This window comes from Dendrobates tinctorius, unplaced genomic scaffold (genome assembly GCF_039654945.1).
Source record: "Dendrobates tinctorius isolate UK_male_01 unplaced genomic scaffold, ASM3965494v1 ptg000019l, whole genome shotgun sequence".
NCBI classification, from domain to species: Eukaryota; Metazoa; Chordata; class Amphibia; order Anura; family Dendrobatidae; genus Dendrobates; species Dendrobates tinctorius.
In genome coordinates, this window is record NW_027361687.1 from 32,449,202 (window position 1) to 32,475,074 (window position 25,873).

At 42.1% G+C, this 25,873-nt stretch overlaps 1 protein-coding gene across 1 annotated transcript in view; it reads right to left on the reverse strand.

The window, feature by feature from the left end:
• Positions 1 to 25,536, reverse strand: part of SHE (Src homology 2 domain containing E) — a 36,786-nt gene extending 11,250 nt beyond the window's left edge. Inside the window, exons 1-2 of the mRNA XM_073566842.1 lie at positions 24,726 to 25,536; positions 24,267 to 24,393 (exon numbers count right to left, since the gene is read on the reverse strand). Of these exons, the coding sequence (XP_073422943.1) occupies positions 24,267 to 24,393; positions 24,726 to 25,151 (553 nt within the window). The 5' untranslated portion in view covers positions 25,152 to 25,536. The remainder of the gene's footprint in view (positions 1 to 24,266; positions 24,394 to 24,725) is intronic.
• Positions 25,537 to 25,873: the final 337 nt, after the last annotated feature.

Sequence of the window (25,873 nt, forward strand, 5' to 3'; positions counted from 1 at the left end):
ATCCTGGACAGATGGCTCTGGGTTCCCCACGGACACTTCCCTCAAGATATCTGTCATGACCGGATGACTGTCTTGTGCAGCTCTTGGCTCACCATCTTCCTGAGATTTACAGTCTTCAGGACCCTTTTCCAAGATGGGCTTTGGCAGTTCTGCCTTGCTATCAGTCGGGCAAGGCCGCTGTACGTCTTCACCCCTCCACTTCTCCTGCAGAAGACCTTTTACTACTCCACTGAGTTCTTGCAGAACTTTATCTTTCTCCTCTGCCAGGTAGCGACGCTCATCCTCTCTCCTGAGAATCTCCTGTTGATGCTTCTCTTGGGCCTCTCTGAGCACCTCCATATCTTCCAACAGGGTCTTGTTCATGGTTTTACACGCTGACAGGTGACCTCTGAGCTCAGAGACTTCCTTCTCCAGCTCATCCACTCTGTGCTCAGCTGCTTGCCTTAGGACTCTTTCCCGTTCGACATGTTCTGTTACAGTCTCCTTTATCAGCTGTATCTCACGATCTTGTTCTCTTTTGTCCATCACGTGTCGCACCACTACCTCTTTAATTATATCGTTAAAGGGTACCACTGGGTCAGTCACCCCAGTCGAGTGAACCCTCCAGTTACCGTCCAGCACCAATGTGTCTAGTCCAGTAGTCTCATCTCCCAGCCAACCATCTGTCTTATCACGAGACGTCAGGTCCGTCAGTTGGGCAGATGTACTTCTTCCTCTGGTCAGTTCTACCTCTGACCTGTCCATGTCAGGAGCCGTCACTGTCTCAGTGTCCGCTGGCCCCACAGTCGAAGCATCTCCATCATCCGACCAAATGTCATCAAACAAAAGAAAGTCCCGGCCCCTCTCCCAGGCATAGACTAAGTCCCGTGGTATCCCTCTACCTTGGCACTCACCACCTTTGGTCCCCTCAAACACTACTGTGTCTACTGCGTAGTTCACCGTGACCCCGTGTTTACAGTGAACCCTGACGTTTTTCTCGGTCAGAGAGAAAACGAGAGGAGTTCCTGTCAGAGTCACCTGACTCTCTGAGTCCAGCCGACCAAAGGCTCCTTCCCGGTGCAGCATCACTGTACACATCTGTGGCCCATCATTACTACCTGGAAAGGATATTCCACATTCTGAAAAAGACCTGCACATACACTGCGGTACTCCAGACATACCTACTGAGTCACCCAGTGCTGTCACTTCTTCACACTTGTCCCCTTTCTGGACCACCACCCCGCTTTGGGTTGCCACCCCAATTTTGGTCACCGCCCCCTTTTGGAACTCCACCCCTTTTTGGGTTACCACTCCAATTTGGGTCACCGCCCCCTTTTGGGACTCCACCCCTTTTTGGGTTACCACTCCAATTTAGGTCACCGCCCCCTTTTGGGTCTCCACCCCTTTTTGGGTCACCACTCCATTTTGGGTCACCGCCCCCTTTTGGGTCACCGCCCCCTTTTGGGATTTCCCCATGTCCGTCCTGCAGAACCTCTTAGGCCACAGTTCACACAGTACAGTTTGTCTTTTAACGATACCACACAAGTCTTTGCTGGCACCACCACAGCTCCTGCTGTCACTGATCACCGGCACCTCCGGCTGCTGTTCACACACATACACAGCGGCTGGTGTCACTGCAGCTCCTGCTGCGCCATCTTCGTGGACCCGCCGATCCACCGGAAGCCGCTTGTCACCTTCGTAACCCCGCCGGGTTACTGGAAGCCGCTTGTCACCCTCAAAGATAAAAAAGCCACAAAAGTGCGCCCATAGGGCCTTACCAGTGCAGGTATAATGGGTTATGCAGCAATAATACAGGGTACTCACCCTTAATAGTTGTGTAAAGCCACAACTACTGTATCCGCTTAGTCATATGCAATAAAGCTGCAGCAGGATGGTGTAGACAGACAGCGTCTGCTACCAATGCTCCCAGGGCATATCCCTTAAAGAAAACACCAGGTCCTTGTGCTGCGAGACCTTCGTGACCCCACTGAGCCACAGCAAGCACCTTCAGGTTTTGCAGAGAAAAAGAAAAAAAAAAAAAAAAAAAAAGAAAAAAAAAACAAAAAACACATGCACAGTCTCTCACATGTCCTGTTCGTGTGCCACTCAGGACGTACCGTCTCCGCCTGAGACCGTCCACCACACAGGGCACACCGGGTGCTATTCAGGGAGCCGACCCTCCTCCCAGGGTCTCCCAACACACCGGCCTCACCAGGTCCAGGGGCTCAGCGGGTGCTATTCAGGACATCCGTCTCGGCCTGAGACTGCCCAACACTTAAGCCTCACCAGGTCCAAGGTCCTACCATGTGCTCCAGGGCTCTTCCCAACACTGACCCTCCAGGACCTTGCTCACTGAACCCTCCAGGAACACAGTCTTTACCACTGACCCAGGTCAGTAAAAAAAATTTTTTTTTTTTTTTTTTTTTCCTTCTTTCCCGACCGGCACCTGCTGGCCGCGCAGGTTCTCGGACCTCTCTACCGCAGAGGTATCCTATAAGTCTTTGCCACTGACTCCTGTCAGCACATCACATGGCTTTAAGACCGTCAGCCCTCCTGGCTCAGCGTTGCCCCCAGCAACCGGATCTGCAGTCCTTTTCCGTTGCCCCTAGCAACAAGGCTACAATATTGCCCTTTGCTTTCTCCACCATATGTGAGGTAGCGCTGTCATGTAAGTAAGGGGTTCTCGCTTGCAGCGATCGAAAAACACATCCGGCACAGGATTTTCCAACAAATCATAGTCTATGAGGTTTATTCATCCTTCATAAACCTCCAGCAGCAATATACACAGCATTACAGGAGAGCGTCCATTATACAGGCTATTTAGCCCCAGGGTTATCTCACCCACGTCAGGGTTCCCATATGGCTGTTTCTCCAGGCCGCAGAAGTCCACTCACTCCTCAGGGACTCTCAGATACTGGCCACCATTACACACACAGCCGCTCCACAGGCTGCTGTTAGTGAGGAGATCCTTCTCCTCACGGAACCTTCCAAACTGGACCAACCAGGTCCCAGCATTCACTCCATGTGACCTAACCTGGCCACATTATATGGTCCATAGCCACGCCCACCGGGTCACATGACTATGACCTCAACACAGGTCCTTCACACAGACATATATACTTTACAATAGCATTCATAAACATACATATGTCTCTATCTCAAGGTCACCCACCTTGAGATACATAATGGCTCTTCAACCACTCACACTCTTGGGACATCCACACAGCGCCCCCTCGTGGACACAGTGGTCATTACACCACACATTATATGTGAGGAGCGATGATGTCACTGCTGTAATATATCATTATATGTGAGGAGCGGTGATGTCACTGCTGTAATATATCATTATATGTGGGGAGCGGTGATGTCACTGCTGTAATATATCATTATATGTGAGGAGCGGTGATGTCACAGCTGTAATATATCATTATATGTGAGGAGCGGTGATGTCACTGCTATAATATATCATTATATGTGAGGAGCGGTGATGTCACTGCTGTAATATATCATTATATGTGAGGAGCGGTGATGTCACTGCTGTAATATATCATTATATGTGAGGAGCGTGATGTCACTGCTGTAATATATCATTATAAGTGAGGAGCGGTGATGTCACTGATGTAATATATCATTATATGTGAGGAGCGGTGACGTCACTGCTGTAATATATCATTATATGTGAGAAGTGGTGATGTCACTGCTGTAATATATCATTATATGTGAGGAGCGGTGATGTCACTGCTGTAATATATCATTATATGTGAGGAGCGGTGATGTCACTGCTGTAATATATCATTATATGTGGGGAGCGGTGATGTCACTGCTGTAATATATCATTATATTTGAGGAGCGGTGATGTCACTGATGTAATATATCATATGTGAGGAGCGGTGATGTCACTGCTGTAATATATCATTATATGTGAGAAGTGGTGATGTCACTGCTGTAATATATCATTATATGTGAGGAGCGGTGATGTCACTGCTGTAATATATCATTATATGTGAGGAGCGTTGATGTCACTGCTGTAATATATCATTATATGTGGGGAGCGGTGATGTCACTGCTGTAATATATCATTATATTTGAGGAGCGGTGATGTCACTGATGTAATATATCATATGTGAGGAGCGGTGATGTCACTGCTGTAATATATCATTATATGTGAGAAGTGGTGATGTCACTGCTGTAATATATCATTATATGTGAGGAGCGTTGATGTCACTGCTGTAATATATCATTATAAGTGAAGAGCGGTGATGTCACTGATGTAATATATCATTATATGTGAGGAGCGGTGATGTCACTGCTGTAATATATCATATGTGAGGAGCGGTGATGTCACTGCTGTAATATATCATTATATGTGAGGAGCGGTGATGTCACTGCTGTAATATATCATATGTGAGGAGCGGTGATGTCACTGCTGTAATATATCATTATATGTGAGGAGCGGTGATATCACTGCTGTAATATATCATTATATGTGAGGAGCGGTGATGTCACTGCTGTAATATATCATTATATGTGAGGAGCGTTGATGTCACTGCTGTAATATATCATTATATGTGGGGAGCGGTGATGTCACTGCTGTAATATATCATTATATTTGAGGAGCGGTGATGTCACTGATGTAATATATCATATGTGAGGAGCGGTGATGTCACTGCTGTAATATATCATTATATGTGAGGAGCGGTGATGTCACTGCTGTAATATATCATTATAAGTGAGGAGCGGTGATGTCACTGCTATAATATATCATTATATTTGAGGAGCGGTGATGTCACTGCTGTAATATATCATTATATGTGGGGAGCGGTGATGTCACTGCTGTAATATATCATTATATTTGAGGAGCGGTGATGTCACTGATGTAATATATCATATGTGAGGAGCGGTGATGTCACTGCTGTAATATATCATTATATGTGAGGAGCGGTGATGTCACTGCTGTAATATATCATTATATGTGAGGAGCGTTGATGTCACTGCTGTAATATATCATTATATGTGGGGAGCGGTGATGTCACTGCTGTAATATATCATTATATGTGGGGAGCGGTGATGTCACTGCTGTAATATATCATTATATTTGAGGAGCGGTGATGTCACTGATGTAATATATCATATGTGAGGAGCGGTGATGTCACTGCTGTAATATATCATTATATGTGAGGAGCGGTGATGTCACTGCTGTAATATATCATTATATGTGAGGAGCGTTGATGTCACTGCTGTAATATATCATTATATGTGGGGAGCGGTGATGTCACTGCTGTAATATATCATTATATGTGAGGAGCGTGATGTCACTACTGTAATATATCATTATAAGTGAGGAGCGGTGATGTCACTGCTGTAATATATCATTATATGTGAGGAGCGGTGATGTCACTGCTGTAATATATCATTATATGTGAGGAGCGGTGATGTCACTGCTGTAATATATCATTATATGTGAGGAGCGGTGATGTCACTGCTGTAGTATATCATTATATGTGGGGAGCGGTGATGTCACTGCTGTAATATATCATTACATGTGAGGAGCGGTGATGTCACTGCTGTAATAAATCATTATATGTGGGGAGCGGTGTTGTCACTGCTGTAATATATCATTATATGGGAGGAGCGGTGATGTCACTGCTGTAATATATCATTATATGTGGGGAGCGGTGAAGTCACTGCTGTAATATATCATTATATGTGGGGAGCGGTGTTGTCACTGCTGTAATATATCATTATATGTGAGGAGCGGTGATGTCACTGCTGTAATATATCATTATATGTTAGGAGCGGTGATGTCACTTCTGTAATATATCATTATATGTGGGGAGCGGTGATGTCACTGCTGTAATATATCATTATATGTGAGGATCGGTGATGTCACTGCTGTAATAAATCATTATATGTGAGGTGCGGTGATGTCACTGCTGTAATAAATCATTATATGTGGGGAGCGGTGTTGTCACTGCTGTAATATATCATTATATGTGAGGAGCGGTGATGTCACTGCTGTAATATATCATTATATGTGAGAAGCGGTGATGTCACGGCTGTAATATATCATTATATGTGAGGAGCGTGATGTCACTGCTGTAATATATCATTATAAGTGAGGAGCGGTGATGTCACTGCTGTAATAAATCATTATATGTGAGAAGCGGTGATGTCACTGCTGTAATATATCATTATATGTGAGGAGCGTGATGTCACTGCTGTAATATATCATTATAAGTGAGGAGCGGTGATGTCACTGCTGTAATATATCATTATATGTGAGGAGCGGTGATGTCACTGTTGTAATATATCATTACATGTGAGGAGCGGTGATGTCACTGCTGTAATATATCATTATATGTGAGGAGCGGTGATGTCACTGCTGTAATATATCATTATATGTGAGGAGCGGTGATGTCACTGCTGTAGTATATCATTATATGTGGGGAGCGGTGATGTCACTGCTGTAATATATCATTACATGTGAGGAGCGGTGATGTCACTGCTGTAATAAATCATTATATGTGGGGAGCGGTGTTGTCACTGCTGTAATATATCATTATATGTGAGGAGCGGTGATGTCACTGCTGTAATATATCATTATATGTGGGGAGCGGTGAAGTCACTGCTGTAATATATCATTATATGTGGGGAGCGGTGTTGTCACTGCTGTAATATATCATTATATGTGAGGAGCGGTGATGTCACTGCTGTAATATATCATTATATGTGAGGAGCGGTGATGTCACTTCTGTAATATATCATTATATGTGGGAAGCGGTGATGTCACTGCTGTAATATATCATTATATGTGAGGATCGGTGATGTCACTGCTGTAATAAATCATTATATGTGAGGTGCGGTGATGTCACTGCTGTAATAAATCATTATATGTGGGGAGCGGTGTTGTCACTGCTGTAATATATCATTATATGTGAGGAGCGGTGATGTCACTGCTGTAATATATCATTATATGTGAGAAGCGGTGATGTCACTGCTGTAATATATCATTATATGTGAGGAGCGTGATGTCACTGCTGTAATATATCATTATAAGTGAGGAGCGGTGATGTCACTGCTGTAATAAATCATTATATGTGAGAAGCGGTGATGTCACTGCTGTAATATATCATTATATGTGAGGAGCGTGATGTCACTGCTGTAATATATCATTATAAGTGAGGAGCGGTGATGTCACTGCTGTAATATATCATTATATGTGAGGAGCGGTGATGTCACTGTTGTAATATATCATTACATGTGAGGAGCGGTGATGTCACTGCTGTAATAAATCATTATATGTGGGGAGCGGTGATGTCACTGCTGCAATATATCATTATATGTGGGGAGCGGTGATGTCACTGCTGTAATATATCATTATATGTGGGGAGCGGTGATGTCACTGCTATAATATATCATTATATGTGAGGAGCGGTGACGTCACTGCTGTAATATATCATTATATGTGAGAAGTGGTGATGTCACTGCTGTAATATATCATTATATGTGAGGAGCGTTGATGTCACTGCTGTAATATATCATTATATGTGGGGAGCGGTGATGTCACTGCTGTAATATATCATTATATTTGAGGAGCCGTGATGTCACTGATGTAATATATCATATGTGAGGAGCGGTGATGTCACTGCTGTAATATATCATTATATGTGAGAAGTGGTGATGTCACTGCTGTAATATATCATTATATGTGAGGAGCGTTGATGTCACTGCTGTAATATATCATTATAAGTGAGGAGCGGTGATGTCACTGATGTAATATATCATTATATGTGAGGAGCGGTGATGTCACTGCTGTAATATATCATATGTGAGGAGCGGTGATGTCACTGCTGTAATATATCATTATATGTGAGGAGCGGTGATGTCACTGCTGTAATATATCATGTGTGAGGAGCGGTGATGTCACTGCTGTAATATATCATTATATGTGAGGAGCGGTGATATCACTGCTGTAATATATCATTATATGTGAGGAGCGGTGATGTCACTGCTGTAATATATCATTATATGTGAGGAGCGTTGATGTCACTGCTGTAATATATCATTATATGTGGGGAGCGGTGATGTCACTGCTGTAATATATCATTATATTTGAGGAGCGGTGATGTCACTGATGTAATATATCATATGTGAGGAGCGGTGATGTCACTGCTGTAATATATCATTATATGTGAGGAGCGGTGATGTCACTGCTGTAATATATCATTATATGTGAGGAGCGTGATGTCACTGCTGTAATATATCATTATAAGTGAGGAGCGGTGATGTCACTTATGTAATATATCATTATATGTGAGGAGCGGTGATGTCACTGCTGTAATATATCATATGTGAGGAGCGGTGATGTCACTGCTGTAATATATCATTATATGTGAGGAGCGGTGATGTCACTGCTGTAATATATCATATGTGAGGAGCGGTGATGTCACTGCTGAAATATATCATTATATGTGAGGAGCGGTGATGTCACTGCTATAATATATCATTATATGTGAGGAGCGGTGACGTCACTGCTGTAATATATCATTATATGTGAGAAGTGGTGATGTCACTGCTGTAATATATCATTATATGTGAGGAGCGTTGATGTCACTGCTGTAATATATCATTATATGTGGGGAGCGGTGATGTCACTGCTGTAATATATCATTATATTTGAGGAGCGGTGATGTCACTGATGTAATATATCATATGTGAGGAGCGGTGATGTCACTGCTGTAATATATCATTACATGTGAGAAGTGGTGATGTCACTGCTGTAATATATCATTATATGTGAGGAGCGGTGATGTCACTGATGTAATATATCATATGTGAGGAGCGGTGATGTCACTGCTGTAATATATCATTATATGTGAGAAGTGGTGATGTCACTGCTGTAATATATCATTATATGTGAGGAGCGTTGATGTCACTGCTGTAATATATCATTATAAGTGAGGAGCGGTGATGTCACTGATGTAATATATCATTATATGTGAGGAGCGGTGATGTCACTGCTGTAATATATCATATGTGAGGAGCGGTGATGTCACTGCTGTAATATATCATTATATGTGAGGAGCGGTGATGTCACTGCTGTAATATATCATTATATGTGAGGAGCGGTGATATCACTGCTGTAATATATCATTATATGTGAGGAGCGGTGATGTCACTGCTGTAATATATCATTATATGTGAGGAGCGGTGATGTCACTGCTGTAATATATCATTATATGTGAGGAACGGTGACGTCACTGCTGTAATATATCATTATATGTGAGGAGCGGTGATGTCACTGCTGTAATATATCATATGTGAGGAGCGGTGATGTCACTGCTGTAATATATCATTATATGTGAGGAGCGGTGATGTCACTGCTGTAATATATCATTATATGTGAGGAGCGGTGATGTCACTGCTGTAATATATCATTATATGTGAGGAGCGGTGATGTCACTGCTGTAATATATCATTATATGTGAGGAGCGGTGATGTAACTGCTGTAATATATCATTATATGTGGGGAGCGGTGATGTCACTGCTGTAATATATCATTATATGTGAGGAGCGGTGATGTCACTGCTGTAATATATCATTATATGTGAGGAGCGGTGATGTCACTGCTGTAATATATCATTATATGTGAGGAGCGGTAATGTCACTGCTGTAATATATCATTATATGTGGGGAGCGGTGATGTCACTGCTGTAATATATCATTATATGTGAGGAGCGGTGATGTCACTGCTGTAATATATCATTATATGTGAGGAGCGGTGATATCACTGCTGTAATATATCATTATATGTGAGGAGCGGTGATGTCACTGCTGTAATATATCATTATATGTGAGGAGCGGTGATGTCACTGCTGTAATATATCATTATATGTGAGCAACGGTGACGTCACTGCTGTAATATATCATTATATGTGAGGAGCGGTGATGTCACTGCTGTAATATATCATATGTGAGGAGCGGTGATGTCACTGCTGTAATATATCATTATATGTGAGGAGCGGTGATGTCACTGCTGTAATATATCATTATATGTGAGGAGCGGTGATGTCACTGCTGTAATATATCATTATATGTGAGGAGCGGTGATGTCACTGCTGTAATATATCATTATATGTGAGGAGCGGTGATGTCACTGCTGTAATATATCATTATATGTGGGGAGCGGTGATGTCACTGCTGTAATATATCATTATATGGGAGGAGCGGTGATGTCACTGCTGTAATATATCATTATATGTGAGGAGCGGTGATGTCACTGCTGTAATATATCATTATATGTGAGGAGCGGTGATGTCACTGCTGTAATATATCATTATATGTGAGGAGCGGTGATGTCACTGCTGTAATATATCATTATATGTGAGGAGCGTTGATGTCACTGCTGTAATATATCATTATATGTGGGGAGCGGTGATGTCACTGCTGTAATATATCATTATATTTGAGGAGCGGTGATGTCACTGATGTAATATATCATATGTGAGGAGCGGTGATGTCACTGCTGTAATATATCATTATATGTGAGAAGTGGTGATGTCACTGCTGTAATATATCATTATATGTGAGGAGCGTTGATGTCACTGCTGTACTATATCATTATAAGTGAGGAGCGGTGATGTCACTGATGTAATATATCATTATATGTAAGGAGCGGTGATGTCACTGCTGTAATATATCATATGTGAGGAGCGGTGATGTCACTGCTGTAATATATCATTATATGTGAGGAGCGGTGATGTCACTGCTGTAATATATCATGTGTGAGGAGCGGTGATGTCACTGCTGTAATATATCATTATATGTGAGGAGCGGTGATATCACTGCTGTAATATATCATTATATGTGAGGAGCGGTGATGTCACTGCTGTAATATATCATTATATGTGAGGAGCGTTGATGTCACTGCTGTAATATATCATTATATGTGGGGAGCGGTGATGTCACTGCTGTAATATATCATTATATTTGAGGAGCGGTGATGTCACTGATGTAATATATCATATGTGAGGAGCGGTGATGTCACTGCTGTAATATATCATTATATGTGAGGAGCGGTGATGTCACTGCTGTAATATATCATTATATGTGAGGAGCGTGATGTCACTGCTGTAATATATCATTATAAGTGAGGAGCGGTGATGTCACTTATGTAATATATCATTATATGTGAGGAGCGGTGATGTCACTGCTGTAATATATCATATGTGAGGAGCGGTGATGTCACTGCTGTAATATATCATATGTGAGGAGCGGTGATGTCACTGCTGAAATATATCATTATATGTGAGGAGCGGTGATGTCACTGCTATAATATATCATTATATGTGAGGAGCGGTGACGTCACTGCTGTAATATATCATTATATGTGAGAAGTGGTGATGTCACTGCTGTAATATATCATTATATGTGAGGAGCGTTGATGTCACTGCTGTAATATATCATTATATGTGGGGAGCGGTGATGTCACTGCTGTAATATATCATTATATGTGGGGAGCGGTGATGTCACTGCTGTAATATATCATTATATGTGAGGAGCGGTGATGTCACTGCTGTAATATATCATTATATGTGAGGAGCGGTGATATCACTGCTGTAATATATCATTATATGTGAGGAGCGGTGATGTCACTGCTGTAATATATCATTATATGTGAGGAGCGGTGATGTCACTGCTGTAATATATCATTATATGTGAGGAACGGTGACGTCACTGCTGTAATATATCATTATATGTGAGGAGCGGTGATGTCACTGCTGTAATATATCATATGTGAGGAGCGGTGATGTCACTGCTGTAATATATCATTATATGTGAGGAGCGGTGATGTCACTGCTGTAATATATCATTATATGTGAGGAGCGGTGATGTCACTGCTGTAATATATCATTATATGTGAGGAGCGGTGATGTCACTGCTGTAATATATCATTATATGTGAGGAGCGGTGATGTCACTGCTGTAATATATCATTATATGTGGGGAGCGGTGATGTCACTGCTGTAATATATCATTATATGGGAGGAGCGGTGATGTCACTGCTGTAATATATCATTATATGTGAGGAGCGGTGATGTCACTGCTGTAATATATCATTATATGTGAGGAGCGGTGATGTCACTGCTGTAATATATCATTATATGTGAGGAGCGGTGATGTCACTGCTGTAATATATCATTATATGTGAGGAGCGTTGATGTCACTGCTGTAATATATCATTATATGTGGGGAGCGGTGATGTCACTGCTGTAATATATCATTATATTTGAGGAGCGGTGATGTCACTGATGTAATATATCATATGTGAGGAGCGGTGATGTCACTGCTGTAATATATCATTATATGTGAGAAGTGGTGATGTCACTGCTGTAATATATCATTATATGTGAGGAGCGTTGATGTCACTGCTGTACTATATCATTATAAGTGAGGAGCGGTGATGTCACTGATGTAATATATCATTATATGTAAGGAGCGGTGATGTCACTGCTGTAATATATCATATGTGAGGAGCGGTGATGTCACTGCTGTAATATATCATTATATGTGAGGAGCGGTGATGTCACTGCTGTAATATATCATGTGTGAGGAGCGGTGATGTCACTGCTGTAATATATCATTATATGTGAGGAGCGGTGATATCACTGCTGTAATATATCATTATATGTGAGGAGCGGTGATGTCACTGCTGTAATATATCATTATATGTGAGGAGCGTTGATGTCACTGCTGTAATATATCATTATATGTGAGGAGCGGTGATGTCACTGCTGTAATATATCATTATATGTGAGGAGCGGTGATGTCACTGCTGTAATATATCATTATATGTGGGGAGCGGTGATGTCACTGCTGTAATATATCATTATATTTGAGGAGCGGTGATGTCACTGATGTAATATATCATATGTGAGGAGCGGTGATGTCACTGCTGTAATATATCATTATATGTGAGGAGCGGTGATGTCACTGCTGTAATATATCATTATATGTGAGGAGCGTGATGTCACTGCTGTAATATATCATTATAAGTGAGGAGCGGTGATGTCACTTATGTAATATATCATTATATGTGAGGAGCGGTGATGTCACTGCTGTAATATATCATATGTGAGGAGCGGTGATGTCACTGCTGTAATATATCATATGTGAGGAGCGGTGATGTCACTGCTGAAATATATCATTATATGTGAGGAGCGGTGATGTCACTGCTATAATATATCATTATATGTGAGGAGCGGTGACGTCACTGCTGTAATATATCATTATATGTGAGAAGTGGTGATGTCACTGCTGTAATATATCATTATATGTGAGGAGCGTTGATGTCACTGCTGTAATATATCATTATATGTGGGGAGCGGTGATGTCACTGCTGTAATATATCATTATATTTGAGGAGCGGTGATGTCACTGATGTAATATATCATATGTGAGGAGCGGTGATGTCACTGCTGTAATATATCATTACATGTGAGAAGTGGTGATGTCACTGCTGTAATATATCATATGTGCGGAGCGGTGATGTCACTGATGTAATATATCATATGTGAGGAGCGGTGATGTCACTGCTGTAATATATCATTATATGTGAGAAGTGGTGATGTCACTGCTGTAATATATCATTATATGTGAGGAGCGTTGATGTCACTGCTGTAATATATCATTATAAGTGAGGAGCGGTGATGTCACTGATGTAATATATCATTATATGTGAGGAGCGGTGATGTCACTGCTGTAATATATCATATGTGAGGAGCGGTGATGTCACTGCTGTAATATATCATTAAATGTGAGGAGCGGTGATGTCACTGCTGTAATATATCATTATATGTGAGGAGCGGTGATATCACTGCTGTAATATATCATTATATGTGAGGAGCGGTGATGTCACTGCTGTAATATATCATTATATGTGAGGAGCGGTGATGTCACTGCTGTAATATATCATTATATGTGAGGAACGGTGACGTCACTGCTGTAATATATCATTATATGTGAGGAGCGGTGATGTCACTGCTGTAATATATCATATGTGAGGAGCGGTGATGTCACTGCTGTAATATATCATTATATGTGAGAAGCGGTGATGTCACTGCTGTAATATATCATTATATGTGAGGAGCGGTGATGTCACTGCTGTAATATATCATTATATGTGAGGAGCGGTGATGTCACTGCTGTAATATATCATTATATGTGAGGAGCGGTGATGTCACTGCTGTAATATATCATTATATGTGGGGAGCGGTGATGTCACTGCTGTAATATATCATTATATGTGAGGAGCGGTGATGTCACTGCTGTAATATATCATTATATGTGAGGAGCGGTGATGTCACTGCTGTAATATATCATTATATGTGAGGAGCGGTAATGTCACTGCTGTAATATATCATTATATGTGGGGAGCGGTGATGTCACTGCTGTAATATATCATTATATGTGAGGAGCGGTGATGTCACTGCTGTAATATATCATTATATGTGAGGAGCGGTGATATCACTGCTGTAATATATCATTATATGTGAGGAGCGGTGATGTCACTGCTGTAATATATCATTATATGTGAGGAGCGGTGATGTCACTGCTGTAGTATATCATTATATGTGAGGAACGGTGACGTCACTGCTGTAATATATCATTATATGTGAGGAGCGGTGATGTCACTGCTGTAATATATCATATGTGAGGAGCGGTGATGTCACTGCTGTAATATATCATTATATGTGAGGAGCGGTGATGTCACTGCTGTAATATATCATTATATGTGAGGAGCGGTGATGTCACTGCTGTAATATATCATTATATGTGAGGAGCGGTGATGTCACTGCTGTAATATATCATTATATGTGAGGAGCGGTGATGTCACTGCTGTAATATATCATTATATGTGAGGAGCGGTGATGTCACTGCTGTAATATATCATGTGTGAGGAGCGGTGATGTCACTGCTGTAATATATCATTATATGTGAGGAGCGGTGATATCACTGCTGTAATATATCATTATATGTGAGGAGCGGTGATGTCACTGCTGTAATATATCATTATATGTGAGGAGCGTTGATGTCACTGCTGTAATATATCATTATATGTGAGGAGCGGTGATGTCACTGCTGTAATATATCATTATATGTGAGGAGCGGTGATGTCACTGCTGTAATATATCATTATATGTGGGGAGCGGTGATGTCACTGCTGTAATATATCATTATATTTGAGGAGCGGTGATGTCACTGATGTAATATATCATATGTGAGGAGCGGTGATGTCACTGCTGTAATATATCATTATATGTGAGGAGCGGTGATGTCACTGCTGTAATATATCATTATATGTGAGGAGCGTGATGTCACTGCTGTAATATATCATTATAAGTGAGGAGCGGTGATGTCACTTATGTAATATATCATTATATGTGAGGAGCGGTGATGTCACTGCTGTAATATATCATATGTGAGGAGCGGTGATGTCACTGCTGTAATATATCATATGTGAGGAGCGGTGATGTCACTGCTGAAATATATCATTATATGTGAGGAGCGGTGATGTCACTGCTGTAATATATCATATGTGAGGAGCGGTGATGTCACTGCTGAAATATATCATTATATGTGGGGAGCGGTGATGTCACTGCTGTAATATATCATTACATGTGAGAAGTGGTGATGTCACTGCTGTAATATATCATATGTGAGGAGCGGTGATGTCACTGATGTAATATATCATATGTGAGGAGCGGTGATGTCACTGCTGTAATATATCATTATATGTGAGAAGTGGTGATGTCACTGCTGTAATATATCATTATATGTGAGGAGCGTTGATGTCACTGCTGTAATATATCATTATAAGTGAGGAGCGGTGATGTCACTGATGTAATATATCATTATATGTGAGGAGCGGTGATGTCACTGCTGTAATATATCATATGTGAGGAGCGGTGATGTCACTGCTGTAATATATCATTAAATGTGAGGAGCGGTGATGTCACTGCTGTAATATATCATTATATGTGAGGAGCGGTGATATCACTGCTGTAATATATCATTATATGTGAGGAGCGGTGATGTCACTGCTGTAATATATCATTATATGTGAGGAGCGGTGATGTCACTGCTGTAATATATCATTATATGTGAGGAACGGTGACGTCACTGCTGTAATATATCATTATATGTGAGGAGCGGTGATGTCACTGCTGTAATATATCATATGTGAGGAGCGGTGATGTCACTGCTGTAATATATCATTATATGTGAGAAGCGGTGATGTCACTGCTGTAATATATCATTATATGTGAGGAGCGGTGATGTCACTGCTGTAATATATCATTATATGTGAGGAGCGGTGATGTCACTGCTGTAATATATCATTATATGTGAGGAGCGGTGATGTCACTGCTGTAATATATCATTATATGTGGGGAGCGGTGATGTCACTGCTGTAATATATCATTATATGTGAGGAGCGGTGATGTCACTGCTGTAATATATCATTATATGTGAGGAGCGGTGATGTCACTGCTGTAATATATCATTATATGTGAGGAGCGGTAATGTCACTGCTGTAATATATCATTATATGTGGGGAGCGGTGATGTCACTGCTGTAATATATCATTATATGTGAGGAGCGGTGATGTCACTGCTGTAATATATCATTATATGTGAGGAGCGGTGATATCACTGCTGTAATATATCATTATATGTGAGGAGCGGTGATGTCACTGCTGTAATATATCATTATATGTGAGGAGCGGTGATGTCACTGCTGTAGTATATCATTATATGTGAGGAACGGTGACGTCACTGCTGTAATATATCATTATATGTGAGGAGCGGTGATGTCACTGCTGTAATATATCATATGTGAGGAGCGGTGATGTCACTGCTGTAATATATCATTATATGTGAGGAGCGGTGATGTCACTGCTGTAATATATCATTATATGTGAGGAGCGGTGATGTCACTGCTGTAATATATCATTATATGTGAGGAGCGGTGATGTCACTGCTGTAATATATCATTATATGTGAGGAGCGGTGATGTCACTGCTGTAATATATCATTATATGTGGGGAGCGGTGATGTCACTGCTGTAATATATCATTATATGGGAGGAGCGGTGATGTCACTGCTGTAATATATCATTATATGTGAGGAGCGGTGATGTCACTGCTGTAATATATCATTATATGTGAGGAGCGGTGATGTCACTGCTGTAATATATCATTATATGTGAGGAGCGGTGATGTCACTGCTGTAATATATCATTATATGTGAGGAGCGGTGATGTCACTGCTGTAATATATCATTATATGTGAGGAGCGGTGATGTCACTGCTGTAATATATCATTATATGAGAGGAGCGGTGATGTCACTGCTGTAATATATCATTATATGTTGGGAGCGGTGATGTCACTGCTATAATATATCATTATATGTGAGGAGCGGTGATGTCACTGCTATAATATATCATTATACTAGCTGAAGAGCCCGGCGCTGCCCGGGCATAGTAACTAATTACGGTTAGTTATAACAAATTACACTAATTATATCTATATATATATATATCTATATATAAAGCTGAGTGTACAGCCCCGCCCACTCCGCATAGCCACATTCACTATAATATCCCACATCATCCCGTCAGCCAGAGCCACCGGACAACTACCACTAACATTTCACATCATCCCTTCAGAGCCACTGGACTACTACCCCTAATATCCTACATCATCCCATCAGCCAGAGCCACCGGACAACTACCACTAATAGCCCATATCATCCCGTCAGCCTGGACTCAGAACCAGAGCGCTGAGTGGAACGGTCCTAACTTCCATACTGGGGATCCCTTTAAGAGAGGCCTGGCATCAGAACCAGAGCGCTGAGTGGATTTGCCCTGACTTCCATACCAATGATCCCTTTAATAGAAGCCTGGGGTGAGAATCAGAGCGCTGAGGGATTTACCCTAAGGCCGGAGTCACACTGGCGATTAAAACGGACGAATTCAATGCGATAAAAAATCGCATTGCATTCGAACCCATGTTATTCTATGGGGCAGCTCACATCATGCGATTTTTTATCGCATCCGATCGTCGGACCGAGACAATCGCAGCATGCTGTGATTGTCACCGATTTTCGGATCGGATTCGACAATGCAAGTCTATGGATGCGATTAAAAATCGCATTAAAAACGCACCACACGTGTGACTTGCGATTAAATCGCAAGACTTCTCTAGGTCAACAGCAAAGAGCATCAGGCATTGGCATTGGATGTCAATTTGATGCTTAGATGCGAATAAAATCCGTTCCACGCCGGAAAATGGGATGACAGACGGATCCCTGGACAAGAATTCTTTGTGCGATTTCGTACCATTAAAATGGGACCAATTTTTTATTCGCTCTGTGTGACTCCAGCCTTACTTCTATACCGGTGATCCCTTAAAGAGAGGCCTGGGGTCAGTAGCAAAGCGCAGAGTGGATTTGCCCTCACTTCCATACCGGGGATCCCTTTAAAAGCTGCCTGGGGTCAGAACTAGAGCACTGAGTGGAATTGCCCTAACTTAAATACCAATGATCTCTTTAAGAGAGACTGGGGTCAGAACCAGAGCACTGGATGGATTTGCCCTGACTTCCATACCAATGATCATTTTAATAGAAGCCTGGGGTCAGAATCAGAGCATTGAGGGATTTGCCCTAACTTCTTGCATATCAATGATCCCTTTAATAGAATCCTGGGGACAAAATGACAGCTCTGAGGGATTTGCCCTAACTTCCATACAGGAGATCCCTTTAAGAGAGCGTGGGGTCAGTACCAGAACGTTTGAAGGCAATTGCCTTGACTTCCATACCGGGGATCCCTTTAAGAGAGCCTGGGGTCAGAACCAGACCGCTGAGTGGAATTGCCCTAACTTCCATACCAGGGATCCCGAGAGGCCTGGGGTCAGAACCAAAGCACTGGATGGATTTGCCCAGACTTCCATACCAATGATCCTTTTAATAGAAGCCTGGGGTCAGAATCAGAGCACTGAGGGATTTGCCCTAACTTCTATACAGGAGATCCCTTTAAGAGAGGCCTGGGGTCAGTACCAAAGCCCAGAGTTGATTTGCCCTCACTTCTGTACCGTGGATCCCTTTAATAGGGGCCTGAGGTCAGAACCAAAGCACTTAGTGGAATTGCCCTAACTTCCATACCAATGATCCCTTTAAGAGACCCTGGGGTCAGAACCACAGCGCTGAGTGGAAGAGCCCTAACTTCCATACCATGGATCCCTTTAAGAGAGGCCTGGGGTCAGAATCAGAGCGCTGAGGGATTTGCCCTAACTTCCATACGGGAGATCCCTTTAATAGGGAAGATGTGCCTATGTGCCTATGGGATGGAGGATGTATGATGTGTATATGGGCACAGGAGGGGGTGATTCATTTCTGTCATGTGCCCTCTGCTCCTTTTTTGGGGGGGAGGCAATGGCTGGGAGCTTATGTTTCCAGGGATGCTAGATTTCTCCCACCCGGTCAGTGTTTGCTGAGGTGTTGTGGGGTGGGAAAACTGTTGCTCATAGCAACCAATCACAGCTCAGCTTTCATCTATTAAACAGCTCTGGTGAAATGAAAGATGCTTCGTGACTGGTTGGTGATACAAACATGCACACATACATTCAATTTTATATATAGATGTGAGGAACGGTGATGTCACTGCTGTAATATATCTTTATATGTGAGGAACGGTGATGTCACTGCTGTAATATATAATTATGTGTGAGGAGCGGTGATGTCACTGCTGTAATATATCATTATATGTGAGGAGCGGTGATGTCACTGCTGTAATATATCATTATATGTGAGGAGCGGTGATGTCACTGATGTAATATATTATTATCTGTGAGGAGCGGTGATGTCACTGCTGTAATATATCATTATATGTGAGGAGCAATGATGTCACTGCTGTAATATATCATTATATGTGAGGAGCAATGATGTCACTGCTGTAATATATCATTATATGTGAGGAGCGGTGATGTCACTGCTGTAATATATCATTATATGTGAGGAGCGGTGATGTCACTGCTGTAATATATCATTATATGTGAGGAGCGGTGATGTCACTGCTGTAATATATCATTATATGTGGGGAGCGGTGAAGTCACTGCTGTAATATATCATTATATGTGAGGAGCGGTGATGTCACTGCTGTAATATATCATTATATGTGAGGAGCGGTGATGTCACTGCAGTAATATATCATTATATGTGAGGAGCGGTGATGTCACTGCTGTAATATATCATTATATGTGAGGAGCGGTGATGTCACTGCTGTAATATATCATTATATGTGAGGAGCGGTGATGTCACTGCTGTAATATATCATTATATGTGGGGAGCGGTGAAGTCACTGCTGTAATATATCATTATGTGAGGAGCGGTGATGTCACTGCTGTAATATATCATTATATGTGAGGAGCGGTGATGTCACTGCTGTAATATATCATTATATGTGGGGAGCGGTGATGTCACTGCTGTAATATATCATTATATGTGAGGAGCGGTGATGTCACTGCTGTAATATATCATTATATGTGAGGAGCGGTGATGTCACTGCTGTAATATATCATTATATGTGAGGAGCGGTGATGTCACTGCTGTAATATATCATTATATGTGAGGAGCTGTGATGTCACTGCTGTAATATATTATATGTGAGGTGCGGTGATGTCACTGCTGTAATATATCATTATGTGAGGAGCGGTGATGTCACTGCTGTAATATATCATTATGTGAGGAGCGGTGATGTCACTGCTGTAATATATCATTACATGTGAGGAGCGGTGATGTCACTGCTGTAATATATCATTATATGTGGGGGGTGGTGATGTCACTGCTGTAATATATCATTATATGTGAGGAGCGGTGATGTCACTGCTGTAATATATCATTATATGTGAGGAGCGGTGATGTCACTGCTGTAATATATCATTATATGTGAGGAGCGGTGATGTCACTGCTTTAATATATCATTATGTGTGAGGAGCGGTGATGTCACTGCTGTAATATATCATTATGTGTGAGGAGCGGTGATGTCACTGCTGTAATATATCATATGTGAGGAGCGGTGATGTCACTGCTGTAATATATCATTATATGTGAGGAGCGGTGATGTCACTGCTGTAATATATCATTATATGTGAGGAGCGGTGATGTCACTGCTGTAATAAATCATTATATGTGAGGAGCGGTGATGTCACTGCTGTAATATATCATTATGTGTGAGGAGCGGTGATGTCACTGCTGTAATATATCATTATATGTGAGGAGCGGTGATGTCACTGCTGTAATATATCATTATATGTGAGGAGCGGTGATGTCACTGCTGTAATATATCATTATGTGTGAGGAGCGGTGATGTCACTGCTGTAATATACCATTATATGTGAGGAGCGGTGATGTCACTGCTGTAATAGATCATTATATCTGAGGAGCGGTGATGTCACTGCTGTAATATATCATTATGTGTGAGGAGCGGTGATGTCACTGCTGTAATATATCATTATATGTGAGGAGCGGTGATGTCACTGCTGTAATATATCATTATATGTGAGGAGCGGTGATGTCACTGCTGTAATATATCATTATGTGTGAGGAGCGGTGATGTCACTGCTGTAATATATCATTATATGTGAGGAGCGGTGATGTCACTGCTGTAATATATCATTATATGTGAGGTGCGGTGATGTCACTGCTGTAATATATCATATGTGAGGAGCGGTGATGTCACTGCTGTAATATATCATTATATGTGAGGAGCGGTGATGTCACTGCTGCAATATATTATATGTGAGGTGCGGTGATGTCACTGCTGTAATATATCATATGTGGGTAGCGGTGATGTCACTGCTGTAATATATCATTATATGTGAGGAGCGGTGATGTCACTGCTGTAATATATCATTATATGTGGGGAGCGGTGATGTCACTGCTGTAATATTTCATTATATGTGAGGAGCGGTGATGTCACTGCTGTAATATATCATTATGTGTGAGGAGCGGTGATGTCACTGCTGTAATATATCATTATATGTGGGGAGCGGTGATGTCACTGCTGTAATATATCATTATGTGTGAGGAGCGGTGATGTCACTGCTGTAATATATCATTATGTGTGAGGTGCGGTGATGTCACTGCTGTAATATATCATTATATGTGGGGAGCGGTGATGTCACTGCTGTAATATATCATTATGTGTGAGGAGCGGTGATGTCACTGCTGTAATATATCATTATGTGTGAGGTGCGGTGATGTCACTGCTGTAATATATCATTATATGTGGGGAGCGGTGACGTCACTGCTGTAATATATCATTATATGTGGGGAGCGGTGATGTCACTGCTGTAATATATCATTATATGTGGGGAGCGGTGATGTCACTGCTGTAATAAATCATTATATGTGAGGAGCGGTGATGTCACTGCTGTAATATATCATTATATGTGAGGAGCGGTGATGTCACTGCTGTAATATATCATTATATGTGAGGAGCGGTGATGTCACTGCTGTAATATATCATTATATGTGAGGTGCGGTGATGTCACTGCTGTAATATATCATTATATGTGGGGAGCGGTGATGTCACTGCTGTAATATATCATTATGTGTGAGGAGCGGTGATGTCACTGCTGTAATATATCATTATGTGTGAGGTGCGGTGATGTCACTGCTGTAATATATCATTATATGTGGGGAGCGGTGACGTCACTGCTGTAATATATCATTATATGTGGGGAGCGGTGATGTCACTGCTGTAATATATCATTATATGTGGGGAGCGGTGATGTCACTGCTGTAATAAATCATTATATGTGAGGAGCGGTGATGTCACTGCTGTAATATATCATTATATGTGAGGAGCGGTGATGTCACTGCTGTAATATAATATTATATGTGAGGAGCGGTGATGTCACTGCTGTAATATATCATTATATGTGGGGAGCGGTGATGTCACTGCTGTAATAAATCATTATATGTGAGGAGCAGTGATGTCACTGCTGTAATATATCATTATATGTGAGGAGCAGTGATGTCACTGCTGTAATATATCATTATATGTGGGGAGCGGTGATGTCACTGCTGTAATATATCATTATATGTGGGGAGCGTTGATGTCACTGCTGTAATATATCATATGTGGGGAGCGGTGATGTCACTGCTGTAATATATCATATGTGGGGAGCGGTGATGTCACTGCTGTAATATATAATTATATGTGAGGAGCGGTGATGTCACTGCTGTAATATATCATTATATGTGGGGAGCGTTGATGTCACTGCTGTAATATATCATATGTGGGGAGCGGTGATGTCACTGCTGTAATATATCATATGTGGGGAGCGGTGATGTCACTGCTGTAATATATCATTATATGTGGGGAGCGGTGATGTCACTGCTGTAATATATCATTATATGTGGGGAGCGTTGATGTCACTGCTGTAATATATCATATGTGGGGAGCGGTGATGTCACTGCTGTAATATATCATATGTGGGGAGCGGTGATGTCACTGCTGTAATATATCATTATATGTGAGGAGCGGTGATGTCACTGCTATAATATATCATTATATGTGAGGAGCGGTGATGTCACTGCTGTAATATATCATTATATGTGAGGAGCGGTGATGTCACTGCTATATCATTAGATTTGAGGAGCGGTGATTTCACTGCTGTAATATATTATTATATGTGAGGAGCGGTGATGTCACTGCTGTAATATATCATTATATGTGAGGAGCGGTGATGTCACTGCTGTAATATATCATTATATGTGAGGAGCGGTGATGTCACTGCTGTAATATATCATTATATGTGAGGAGCGGTGATGTCACTGCTGTAATATATCATTATATGTGAGGAGCAGTGATATCACTGCTGTAATATATCATTATATGTGAGGAGCGGTGATGTCACTGCTGTAATATATCATATGTGGGGAGCGGTGATGTCACTACTGTAATATATCATTATATGTGAGGAGCGGTGATGTCACTGCTGTAATATATCATATGTGAGGAGCGGTGATGTCACTGCTGTAATATATCATTATATGTGAGGAGTGGTGATATCACTGCTGTAATATATCATTATATGTGAGGAGCGGTGAAGTCACTGCTGTAATATATCATTATATGTGAGGAGCGGTGATGTCACTGCTGTAATATGTCACTAAGTGATGGAAGATATATGCTCCTCTGTGTTGCTATGCTGATGTCACTCACCGGTTATCATCTGCTGGGCGTCATATGGCTCCATGTACCCATCATTTTCGCCCAACCTCTCTGCATCCCGTTGCTCTTTAGTCCGCTTGGCGTCGTATGGATCTGCATAATCCTCTAATATAATGATCTGCATGGGGAATAGATATAAAGATAACCATCAATATCGCTGAAAATCTGACACTGATGACAACCAGCCCATAATCAGTCCAGGCAGAGTCTAAAGGAACAGTATATTTTTATTAAATTTTGCTGACAACTCGTAAGTGACACTATTGTAATTGGCATAAAAAAACTCACATGTCCAAGACCCATTATGCTCCCAAGTTATTGGATTATAATGACCAGCTGGGGTTGGTGGTGTGAGGCCATTATACACTGTCTGTGACCTCTTGGGGCAATGCTCCGTAACACTGAGATGTATACACAGTATGCATGGACCATACCATGTCACCCACTTACCGTGTCCTCCTTGACTCCTTTCTCCTGGTCTTGCCCAGGTTCCTCTGGCTCTGGCAGATTCCTTCCATTCTTCTCCTGCAGGCTGGGGTCCACCTTAATCAGGCGATTGATGTATGTCATGTGTCCTTTAGGGGCACGAAGGATTCCTGCCTCATCCCTTGAGTTTTTGCGACTCTTGCCTTGCAGAAAGCTCTGAATGCCCTCTCTGGACAGTCGGGAGCCATCTTTACCCCCTTTCCCCTGCCCGTCAGATGAAGAGTTCTTTCGGTTCTTTACAACGGAACTTTGGGAACTGGCAGGATCTGGGCAGGAGTTTTTGCGGGATGCCCCGACTTTTTGCATGGTCCGGGCTCCTGGAAGGCCGGGCTTGGCTCGGTCTGAGACATTCTTCATTGACAGAGGGAGATCCTTGAACCACTTGGCCATGATGGGGCACACACTGGATGGAATATTCCTATGACAAGAGGGCCACAGGGGCCCCAAATAAAGGGCTTGCACTATCCAGGTGTGCCCAGGATCCAGTGACTTATGTCCGCTTCGCCTGCCCCCACCGCTGCCAGGGTCTCCAAAGTTGCTTTTAAGCTTGGATGAGGGTTTCTCAGGGGTCGTTCCTGTCCCAGCTTCGTCCTCGTGGCTGGCTGATCCCTGGTGTGCTCTGCTGGTGGTATAGTGATTGTTTTCCTGGGTCTTTCTTGGAAAGGTATGGGTTCCAGGCTCGTGAGGCGTTTCGTGGAGGAGGTCTACAGAAGCTCTGGAGGTCTTCTCATGGTCTGCACTCACTGGCAGCTCAGGACGGGGGAGCCTGGCAGACTTGGACCATCAGTTGTAGGGACATGCACAATGGCGGGGGGGGGGGAGAGGTCTGGGGGCTCTGGAAGCTGATATGTGACTGATTACAAGTCGCAGTCACATCAGACATCCCACAGAAAACAGTCTCACCCAAGGGAAGGAAGTGCGTTTCCTCCATATTTCAATGGAAGGCGGGGACTAGACAGCTCAGAAATGGTCCTGTGAGATGGACAGCAGATTTACAGCAGCCCCTGTATATCTTTGTCCCCCATATATGTCATACTGTCCCCGTATATCGCTACCCCCATATATGCCATAGTGCCCTATATATGACTGCCCCATATATATATATATATATA